This window comes from Schistocerca nitens, chromosome 2, assembly GCF_023898315.1.
Source record: "Schistocerca nitens isolate TAMUIC-IGC-003100 chromosome 2, iqSchNite1.1, whole genome shotgun sequence".
NCBI classification, from domain to species: Eukaryota; Metazoa; Arthropoda; class Insecta; order Orthoptera; family Acrididae; genus Schistocerca; species Schistocerca nitens.
The window spans coordinates 640593496-640605648 of record NC_064615.1 but is presented as its reverse complement, the minus strand read 5'-3'; the positions used below and the strand labels follow the sequence as shown (position 1 = coordinate 640605648).

At 46.9% G+C, this 12153-nt stretch overlaps 1 protein-coding gene across 2 annotated transcripts in view; it reads left to right on the top strand.

Annotated features, from left to right (window-relative positions):
• LOC126236753 (myosin-6) overlaps nt 1-12153 on the top strand; it is a 300874-nt gene that overhangs the window by 258589 nt on the left and 30132 nt on the right. For both annotated transcript variants that reach the window (XM_049946291.1, XM_049946293.1), the window contains 3 exons: nt 130-361; nt 4011-4220; nt 10325-10642. In XM_049946291.1, coding sequence (XP_049802248.1) covers nt 130-361; nt 4011-4220; nt 10325-10642 — 760 coding nt within the window. The remainder of the gene's footprint in view (nt 1-129; nt 362-4010; nt 4221-10324; nt 10643-12153) is intronic.

Genomic DNA, 12153 nt, shown 5'->3' with positions numbered 1-12153 from the left:
ACCTAAACAGCCTATTTACGTCTGAACTAGACCACAAAGAACCTTCACATAATGGACATTTCTGTTGGAGAAGGAATAAAAATATTACGCAAAAGATAGTAGTCGGGTGACCGCCGTCGTGTTCCGCAGGTTGGACTACGTGCGCGACGCGATCGTGTCGCTGGTGCGGGTGATGCACGACACGGGGGACAAGCTGGAGCGGCACGAGTACCGCGAGCGGCAGCTGGGCGAGCAGCTCAAGAAGTCGCTGGCCAACCTGGGCAAGCGCGCCGTCTCCACCGACGCGGCGCTCGACTCGCTCGCCTCAGCCATCGCCATCCTGGACGACCGCATGCGCAGGTCGGAGCAGGAGGACAGGCTGGTGAGCACCACTCTGTGTATGTGTGTGTGTGTGTGTGTGTCGCGTGCACGCCCACGTGTTGGTATTACGCGGCGATTCTGAGGCATTCATACGGTCCTGGTGACAGGAAGCGACACACGAAGATTCTCGTGCACTTGTGGTGAGTAAGAGCAAAGCATGTGTTACCTGTAGCACGTCAAAAATTCTGTGGAATGTTCATTCGACTCGTCCTGAGACACGCCGTAGTGTCGCACGAAATCTCGAGATTGCTGTTGGTCATAATATAAGCCCTCCTAGCCACGTGCGGTAATTATGCAACATATTACACACCCGGTTAACAAGAGAACGTTTGTAGGCGAACGGTATCGATTCTCAGCACTCCTGCCTCTCTCACGCAGTCTTTTTAAGGGCGACCAGCCCCGCCTTCGGCCACAAATCAGGGCTAAAATAAAATCACTGCACAAAATACTGGTCACTTCCTCAAAAGAGCACACTGGTGGCTTTGAAACGCTGTAGATGGTGTGGAACTGGTACCAGGCGGTCTTGTGACCCCCAGTCGCTGACACAAGGAATGGTAAGTGGTGCAAAGTATAGAATCAACGCAGTAGAATGGGCCGAAGCGGAGACGTGGCAAAGTGGTGGAAAGGAGCGATGGTTTCAGGACGTGCCTATTACGAAATTGTGAATGAAGTTGTCCGATTTGTTGGGTATCAGCAGGGAGCATCCTACGTGTCCACAAGAAATGATGTACCAGTCGCTCCCAGCTAACAGGGCGTAACAACAGTGGCTGAAAAAAGATGCATTGTCAATGCCGCTCTCTTCCAATCCCGATATGAATTGTTAAAGTCAGTGAATGTAATTACACGCCAACCAGTTTGCGAGGTGCCGGGGCTAACAGTGAATTTAATACTAAATTCTTCTAGAATCTTGATATGGAAATGATGATCTGAGCCCCCCCTTTTCTGACACCGACTTTTGCTGTTGCACATGGATTAAGAAGAAACGCGAACTGACTGTAATCGACCCTGCAAGTGGAGTAGAAAAGAGTTTGGCACCTGCAACAATTTAATTTGATAGAAATTAATTTGATAAAGGAAAGTTTCATTAGCGTGGTGAGCAATGAAAGGGTTGCTCTACCGATCTACAGAATGAAAGTTCTGTCTAAAATAACAATTTGATTTATTATGACTAAACTCAAAATAATAAACAAAACACATGAAACATTTACAATACATCAAATTGGATACTCAAATAAATTCTGTGAAGGTGAAGTTGTCCATAAACTAGCTTGTGACATTTATGACCAAGTGGTATGTGGAACCAATTCCTTGTAACTCAAATCTTAAGAGAAACATCCAGCCAACCCAACATTAATTGCTGCTACATTAGGGAGAACTCAGACAATGAACGACCAAGGCAGAACAAAGTTAGAAAAGACGAACTGGAGCGCTCTGCTGAGCTCTGATTATCGCCTAGCAAAATTCCCTAATCTGCCGATGGTGCGGACATACATTACCAAGCTGTCTTCTTAACTGCAAGGACACGATCTGGCATACTGGAGGCGATGGCTGGTTGTTTCGATGTCCCGTCGTGGTGATGATAATGTCGCGAGTATAGCCCGAAACAAATTATTCTGGTCAGGTTGTTCCAGACTAAAGACTTCCTAGCAACACAAATGCGCCTCTGAGGCAGACGAAGAAGGCTCGCTACACAATCACTGACGGTACAGTGAGTGATTTTAACAGTAACTCCGATATAGTCAACTTTAGCCAAAACTGCTCAAGACAGACAACATAGGCCGCTTGTACGCAGAACGCTCAATTGCCAACTGTACTTGGAAAGTTATGTTGAAGTCGAAACTTCAGCAACTTCGTCAAACAGTTACAATTAAATGAAAGTATATTAGACAGCCAACGGAAGGCAGGCTGTCCAGAGCAGCGAGAGCTCAGTCTTGTAACCTACTCCGACCGCAAAGCAAGAGCCGACCCCACTCAAGAGCACTCCTACAAGCCAAACACAGAACATTCCAGCCCCCACGATAGTGGCCATGGTTAAAAACGTTCCAATTAGCAACTCGAAAACCGGCGGAAAATTCCACTCTATTGCCGAAGCACTGCTATTCCACCAATGGAGATACTTGGCGCCAATTTCTGCGCCAATTTTGCTACATCACGGAGCTATCCCCTGAGCAAGCCAATCACAGTTACGATTTTGCAGAAAACGCGGGAATTAGCCCGCCAAGGCTGCCTGGGAACACAGTTCATTCCCACGCCTCGTTGGTAGTCCGCCAGAAAGTGCTTTCACTAAGTTTCTGCGAAGTAACGGAATCTCTAGCCCAGCCGCTCCGTCAGGCCGCTGTGGGGTGTGTCGCCCGCACTCTTATGACAATGTCGGCGTCTGGAAAGCATCCACTCAACTCCCTCACACCCGTCTGCTTAACCCTTTCAAGATCAGCAGTACGCGCCTGTCACCGGACCACCCGGGTGACGAGAGACGCTGCGTGGGAAGTCCGCGTGTGAAGGAATAGCAACTTTTCACCGCATGCAATTAGAGAGGAAAATCGAATTACTCAGAGTAAGATAGAAATATGAGAGGGGGCTCATGCCACCTCTCAAGTTTCCGAGCGAATACTGCGAAGAGAACGGCACGTAGTGGGGAGTCCCGTAACTGGCAACAGGCCACAGCTCACAGGGGTTCATAGCACTGCACGTCTTCAACCGGTCAAACAAAACAGAAAGTGGACTGCAGCTGACACGGAGGGTGTGGTCTGATCCGATGAATCTCCAGCTTCTTTCTTTTCAAATGATCCAATGTGCAGTAGCGCTGATGGCATAATAGCACGTTGGAATTGCAGTATTCGGAGGATACATGTCATGCCATTAGTGGTTCTGTGATGTTTAGGTGGTGTTTTTCGTGCCATGACTTAGACACATTAGTTCAACTTACCATGAACTGTAACCAGGATGAGCCGCGCGGAGTTGCCGCGCGGCCTGAGGTGCCAAGTCACGGATTGCGCGGCCCTTCCCGCCGGAGGTTCGAGTCCTCCCTCAGGCACGGGTGTGTGTATTGTTCTTAGCATAAGTTAGTTTAAGTAGTGTGTAAGTCTAGCGACAGATGACCTCAGCAGTTTGGTCCCTTAGAAATTCACGAACATTTGAACATTTTGGAACCAGGATGTTTATTCCAACGTGCTCGGTGAACAAGTTTTGCCCTTTCTTCTACAGTTTTGTGGTGAGTGTGCTGTGGACAGTCCCGCTTGTCAAGATGACAACAGCCGTGTTCACAGGGCTGCATGCATAGGTTCCTGGTTTGACGAACACTCAGACACCATATCGCGTCTCACCTGTCACCCTAAATCGATCGGTCTTAATTCCATCAAAAATGTTTAGATCTACTCCGAGTAGTGGGTGAAACGTAGCAGTCAATATCCCCGCAGTTTGGTAATTCTACAGGGTCTAATCATCCGTAAGTGACTTCAACTAGATATGACAAACGCGAAGAAACCTGTGCATTCACTTCTGCACCGAATTGAAGACGTTACCAAAGTTAGACGCTGTGTTACCCGGTAAAAGGTGATCCCTCCTTGAATGTAAATAATTTTTTATCCGATATATGTATACTCGCATGTTTTGTATGAGTGTGAGAGTGAGACAGAGTTCGTGTGTTTCAGCGCGAGGAGCGGCAGGCTGAGCAGCTGCGGCGGCTGCAGGCGGGCCTGGAGCGTCTGGAGTCGTGGCAGAAGGTGGCGGAGGAGGCGCTGCGCTCGCAGAACAAGGTGCAGGCCTCCTCCGAGGAGGACGGCCCGGCCGCCGCCAAAGCCGCAGAGGCCGCCGCGCGGCTCGCGCACTCCGTCGACCGTCTCGAGGCCCGCATTGCCATGGTAACTCTCCATACTGCACGCTTTATTGTTTTCTTCTTTTGTGCTTCTCGTTTTGCCTCTCCTCAAGGCAGACGTACTTTCTGACCGAATATATCCGGACACCAGTTAGTGCACATTAACATGGTGTGTGTCGACCCTTCACCTTTATGTGGGGGACACTTTCACAGAGGTGTATGAAAGTCTGTGGAGGAATAAATACAGCTCATCCTTCCTCAAGAGCTGAAACCAGAGGAGGTAGTGATGTCGGACGCTAGGATCTGGAGAGGAGTCGACGTTCCAACTCGTCTCAAAGGCTGTCCATTGGATGTAGGTCCATTTCAGGTATGTAATTGACCACAAACCATTGCCTCAAAGATGCTACTTTATGACAGGGTGCATTTTTATGCTGACACAATGCTGTAAAATGTATTCATATGCTTCCGCATTTAGCGTTTTGTTGAGCGCAATAAGGGGACCACATCCTAACCACGAAAACACACTCTCATACTGTAACATCACCTCCTTTGGATTTCACTGTTGGCACTACACATGATGGCAGGTAACGTTCAACAGTCATTCGCCAAACCCAAACCCTTCTACAGGGTGTAGTGTAATTCGTCACTCCAGATAACTCATTTCCATCATCCATAGTACAGTGGCGTTGCTCTTTGCGCAACCATAAGCGTGGCTTAGCATTGACTACGGAAATGTGTGGCTTACTGCCTGACTATTGTACTCCATTCTTCTTAACTCCCTGTGGACAGTCATTGAACTGGCTGGAAAACTGGTAGCACTTTGAAACTCTCTGGTGATCCCTTCCGCTGATTTCATGCGATTTTTTGTAAACACCTGCTGCACTGCTCGACGATCTCTGTCCGTCAGTACATGACAGGTCTGCGTGGTCTTGGTTTAGGTGGACGACGTGACCCACCAAGCACTCTGAGGGATCTACACGTTATAGCCGTTGAGGAGTGGGACAATCTGGACCAACAGTGCCATGATGAACTTGTGGATAGTATGCCACGACGAATACAGGCACGCATCAATGCAAGAGGACATGCTACTGCGTATTAGAGGCACCGTGTGTACAGCAATCTGGACTACCACTTCTGAAGGTCTCTCTGTATGGTGGTACAACATGCAATGTGTGGTTTTCATGAGCAGTAAAAAGGGCGGAAATGTTGATTATCTTGATGTTGATTATCTTGATCTCTATTCCAGTTTTCTGTACAGGTTCCGGAACTCTCGGAACCGAGGTGATGCAAAACTTGTTTTGATGTGTGTACTTTTCTTCAGGTTAGGACATAAATGGTAGTCCGAACGATCCAGGTTAAGTGAAAAGTGACTATGGTCAACCGACTGGAAACGCAGTGTCCTCAGTTTGTCTGCCGCAACGTGGGTCGTAAGCGAAGGAGCATCATCATAGAGCAAAAGAATCATTTTGGTCTTTTTCCAATTGCTTTCCTCTTAAATTAGCTGGTTCAGGAGGGGTTAATACTCCCAGGTGATATTACAGTCCTGAGATAGGTAGTCCGCCAACAGAATACTGTTTTTGTCCGAGAAAACGTATGTCATGATATTTTTAATCAATTTATGGGTGCGGAATTTCTTCGACCACGGGGACCATTCCTCTGATTGTTCCTTGGTATCGGAAACATAAATGGAAGTCAGATTTCATCCTCAGTCGACAGTCAAGCCAAATACAGCATTATAGCATAAAAATGGACCAAAACAACTTTCTATGTCTCAATTGACGCCTTCTTTTTTTTCGCTGTGTAAACATTTCGACGTGCACTTTCCTGGAAGCTTCGAAGTTTAAGTGTCTTCATTGCCTTGCTAGGGGAGACTCGCCGCTCTTTAAGATCAACTTACTCTATGTACATAACTGTTGCTGGGCCCGTTAATGTTGTGCAATCTCCACTATGGGGTTTATCTTCAACGGTGGAATTCCCAGTCTTTGAAACGAGACACCCATGTTCTGACAGAGTTACAGGTAGGACTCTTCTTCCAGAGGTTTGTTTACATCTCAGTATGAATATCCTTTGCACATATTCCCTGGAGAAACAATAACATCAATCGGACCCCGAACTCTGCAGGCATGACACTTGCTTATGCTTCTCACGTTCTACATGAAACTAAAAATATGCGTAAGAATAGGAATCTTGTGATTTGCCCGCAGTTACATAATAAGATATCAAGATTTCATACAGTATCAAATTAATTTTTCACTTCCAACTAGAAGAGGCCAACTTTTAGCAACCCCCTGTAAGTAAAGCAGTCATAACTAAGAACGTTACCAAATTTACCATTCGGCACCTAAGAAGATCTAATTCGATTTGATAACCATGCCAGTTATTGTAGGAACCTTTAGTGTAAAGTAACATCCATAAAGAGGTGAGGTTTCCCCAGAGGTAAAACATAAGTACTAAATATCTCCTTAGACTTGTTGAGATTCTAGAGGCTAGACAAAGTGGAAAAGGCTCAGTGTGTTAAGACTGGAATATCAAGAAATAGCCTATAATGATTGGGCCTCATCCCAAAGATTAACCGCACTTCACCACCTTTCAGGTCATTGGTGACAGTCTTCAAGAAATTGGTACACCTGACTAATATCATTTAAGGCCCCCGAGAGCAAGCAGAAGTTCCGCAAGACGACGTGGCATGGACTCGAAAAACGTCTGAAGTAGTGCTGGAGCTAAATGTCACCAAGAATCCTGCGGGGCTGTCCATAAATCCGTAAGAGTACGAGAGGGTGGAGATCTCTTCTGAACAGTACTTTGAAAGACATCCCAGATATGCTCAGTAATGTTCCTGTCTGGGGTGTTTGGTGACCAGCAGAAGTGTTTGAACTCAGAAGAGTGTTCCTTGAGCCACTCTGTAGCAATTCTGGACGTGTGGGGTGTCGTATTGTGGCCGGCCGAAGTGGCCGTGCGGTTAAAGGCGCTGCAGCCTGGAACCGCAAGACCGCTACGGTCGCAGGTTCGAATCCTGCCTCGGGCATGGATGTTTGTGATGTCCTTAGGTTGGTTAGGTTTAACTAGTTCTAAGTTCTAGGGGACTAATGACCTCAGCAGTTGAGTCCCATAGTGCTCAGAGCCATTTGAGCCATTTTGTCGTATTGTCCAGCTGGAATTGCCCAAGTCCGTCGGAATGCACAATGGACACGAATGGATGCAGGTGATCAGACAGGATGCTTACCGGCCAGAGTCGTATCTAGACGTATCAGGGGTCCCATACCACTCAAACTTCACACGCCCCACACCATTACAGAGCCTCCACCAGCTTGAACAGTACCCTGCTGGGATGCAGGGTCCATGGATTCATGAGGTTGTCTCCATACCTGTACACGTCCATCCGCTCGATACAATTTGAAACGAGACTCGTCCGTCCAGGCAACATGTTTCCACTAATAAAGAGTCCAGGTGAGGCGCAAAGTTTAATGTCGTGCAGTCATCAAGGGTACTCGAGTGGGCCTTCGGCTCCGAAAGCCCATATCGATGATGTTTCGTTGAATGGTTCGCACGTTGATGGTAGTTGATGGCCCACCACTGAAATCTGCAGCAATTTCCGAAAGGGTTGCGCCTTTGTTACGTTGAACAATTCTCTTCAGTCATCGTTGGTCCCATTTTCGCAGAATCTTTTTCTGGTCGCAGCGATGAGATCTGATGTTTTACCGGTTTCTTGATATTCACGGTACACTCATGAAATGATCGTACGGGAAAATCCCCACTTCATCGCTACCTCGGAGCTGCTGTGTCCCGTCGCTCATGCGCCGACTACAACACCACGTTCAAACTCACTTAAATCTTGATAACCTGCAATTGCAGCAACAGTAACCAATCTAACAACTGCACCAGACACTTGTCATATATAGGCGTTGCCGACCGCAGCGCCGTATTCTGCCTGTTTATGTATCTCTGTATTTTAATACGCATGCCTATACCAGTTTCTTTGGCGCTTCAGAGTAAAAAACTAATGTTGTATTTGTAAGACGTCATATTCTCCTGACCTTCATTGCTTACATATTCCGCCCTCACAATCATATTCCGCACATCAAGACGCTTCATTTGAACGCAAACTCGATAAGATAAAGTCAATGTTGTATGAATTCATGTAAACGATATGCAAATAACTAATAAATCGCAAGTGCGCACCGTGATTGAAGTACTCGAGGCTGGCGTGCACATATACATTCCAGACACGACGGTCACAGAAGCAACCGCACGCCAGGAGGCCAGTCCCAACCCATCTACGTCGGTCGGTGGCCGCCCATGGAGCGGACAGCATTCGCCCGAGGGAAAGGAGGAACGACCCTGTGTTCGGCTTAAAGCAAATTCCGCTACATTGTGTGGGAGCGACCAGCCTACGCATTCTTTACACATAGCACGCAGTTTCAAAGATTTTCACAGAGAGACAGCAAACGCCAAACGCCGATAATACAGATTTCCGAATTGGCCGCCTTAAACGAAACGTCATTTTCCCGTTTTAGAAGAGCAATGCTGATTGGCAAACGATATATCTGACGCCTTGAGCTGAAGGAGTAATGGAAGAGACCGAAAGATATACCCCTTCACATCTGGCATGGAGAGGCACCGTTCCGTTGTCGCTCTTGGAGCGAGGAACAAGTCTCTCCTCAGTACTTCACTGGGAGAGCACCTCTGTCGGGAGCGCATCGAAGTGCGACTCTATATTGAGTCCTTGCGATTAAGCGTTGTTCACTGTGTTGGCCGACACACTTATTGTGCGGTTTGAACGGACAGAGTTATAGTTAAAGGCCTGCGAGCGAATTTTTGAATGGCATCCCGGTGGACTGGTTATCTGACCGGTGTACCACGACAATAGTTAGACTAGGGGCGAATAGGAATCCTTGACTTCATCAATGTGTAGGGAGAGTTTGATTGGCGAAGGTCAATCCAGATAGAACGAGAGTTATCTTATTTGTCAGCAGCGAGCGGCACAGACAGCAGTCATCGCAGCTTACGGTATTGTGCGCTACAGCTATTGCGAGCCCCATATTTCCTCCACAACAGTACACTTCACTGCATTTCACACGAGACAGTCTCGACTGTACCTAGCAACATTCTAAAGGATAATTATTCAATTTCAGTAGGCGCGCCTCTCAGCCATTCTGCCAAGTCAATAACAATGTTAAACTTTAATGGAAACATCCCCCAGGCTGTGGCTAAGCCATGTCTCCGCAACATCCTTTCAGGAGTGCTAGTTCTGCATGGGTCGCAGGAGAGCTTCTGTAAGGTTTGGAAGGTAGGAGACGAGATACTGGCAGAAGTAAAGATGTGAGGACAGGGCATGAGTCGTGCTCGGGTAGCTCAGTTGGTAGAGCACTTGCCCGCCAAAGGGAAAGGTCCCGAGTTCGAGTCTCGGTCTGGCACACAATTTTAATCTGCCAGGAAGTTTCATGTTAAACTTTGTATAGAAATTTCATTAGCGAATGCTATCCTTGAGAGGTAACTTCACATTCCGAAAAGTACCAGGATATAACTTGTTCAATTCATAACTAAAAGTGCCATTGTGATTTCTCAGAATTTTTGCAAAATAAATAATAACTTTCGTTAGTTTCATGTTTTTCTTACACTACTCCAGTACCCAAGTATCCAACTAATTACGTAAGAAATTTTGTGAATTTTTTGTGTCATTTCCTTACAGCGGACAACTCCAGAAGATATTTACTGCTGAACGTTTTTCAGGCATTTCTCTTTACAACGTTAGGAGCGTCTGTATGACTCCTGTAGTAGTGTGGGGGTGGAAATTGTATCTTGCAGGAGCCACAGGGTAAAGGGTACATCTCAGATTAATGCATTGCGCAGAATAACAGAATCTCAGATCAACCCCACGCTCACATATTTAAAAAATTGTATCTTGTTACTGTAACTCTCCGGAAAATAAGCAGTAAACTATGTTCATAACACCACAGGAAGTATAATTTTTGTTATATGGACCTATCTCAATAAATACTCCAGTCACTTATTATTTTTGTAAGTTACAGGGGGATACAGTTTATCTGAAACACTCTCTATATTAAACACGCGTTACATGTAAATGAATCGTTATTTTGGGACACTCCGTATGTCATACATGTTAGTAAGTGAAGGCTGCGACGGTTGCAGGAGCAGGCTGCCACGGAGCGGCCCTGCGCGCCGGCGGCGGCGGCCGTGCCCGCCGAGTGGCGGTCCGAGGTGCTGGAGGCGCTCGAGTCGCAGCGGTCGTCGCTGGAGGAGACGCGGCGGCTGGCGGGCGCGGCGGCAGAGGGCGCGCGCGAGGCGCGGCACGCCGTCCACCGCGAGCTGGAGAAGACTGCCAACGTGACGCTGGAGCGCCTGGAGGACGTGCGCCGCGAGCTGGCCGCCGTCACCTACAAGACCGCCGGCGTGCTGGAGGGCAAGCTGGCCGACGTGCGCGCCGCCGCCGCGCAGGACCACGAGGAGGTCGGTGCTGCCGCCACGCACTCCCGCTCGACTAGCTTTTGTACTGTGGTCAGAGGGGCGAAGGGCATAGCAGAACGAAAGTTGAAACGTCCCCTCAGAAAATTTTGTAAATGACTGTGCTAATAAACCTCTTACGTTATTTGATTTTCAAACAGCTGAGCAAGACAACGTACTCAGACATTTGTCTCTTTACTTATTCTGATCATCACTAAACCGCACACAATATTTTTAGCGCAACGCAGTCTGACTTTCAATAATCCCTACAAAAGAATTGCCCTGACTAACTATTTGGGGAGCAAAATAACTGATGATGGTCGAAGTAGAGAGGATATAAAATGTAGACTGGCAATGGCAAGGAAAGCGTTTCTGAAGAAGAGAAATTTGTTAACATCGAGTATAGATTTAAATGTCAGGAAGTCGTTTCTGAAAGTATTTGTATTGAGTGTAGCCATGTGTGGAATTGAAACATGGACGATAAATAGTTTGGACAAGAAGAGAATAGAAGCTTTCGAAATGTGGTGCTACAGAAGAATGCTGAAGATTAGATGGGTAGATCACATAACTAATGAGGAGCTATTGAATAGAATTGGGGAGAAGAGGAGTTTGTGGCACAACTTGACAAGGAGAAGGGACCGGTTGGTAGGACATGTTCTGAGGCATCAAGGGATCACCAATTTAGTACTGGAGGGTAAAAATCGTGGAGGGAGGCCAAGACATGAATACACTAAGCAGATTCAGAAGGATGTAGGCTGCAGTGGGTACTGGGAGATGAAGAAGCTTGCACAGGATAGAGTAGCATGGAGAGCTGCATCAAACCAGTCTCAGGACTGAAGACCACAACAACAATAACCTATACCATTCATGAATCACTTTCCTAACAAAAATCTTCGTTACTCGAACTACTGCAATACAGCGAGCGCCAATACTGCCAGCTAAATAAAAGATTCTAACTACTGAAGGCACTAACTACTGATAGGCATATAGTCAGCAAATGAAAGATTTTGATAGAGAACAAACAATGTATTTATCTTAATAGTGTTCAAAAGTCATAATATATATTTCCCTCTCCCCACATCGACCACTGCTGGCGGCTCACCTCCAACTGTGCAACGCTACGCGCTGTTCACATCCAACTCCCCAACACTACAAAAGCAAATATTCCAACAATGCCAACCTGCCACAGACTGCACATAACACAGTCAGTGATTTTGATACAGAGCGCTACGTGGCGTTACCAACATAAAAACCTAAACAGCCTACTTACAAAGTGCCCAACACGAGTAGTGGAGCCCTCATTACCAGCGTAGTAAATGGCCCAAATGTTGATCAGACTGTAGTGTCGGCGCCACGTGCTAGCTCCTGCGAATTCTCCTAGCGCGGTGATAGGACAAGATTGTTATGATTAAAGTGCAGGTACTCACAGAGTTTCTAGTGTTGACTGTAATTATCATACAGCAGTGTAACTTGGTAGATATTCTAATGCGTTAATGTGGAACCGACTTGGGCTGAAT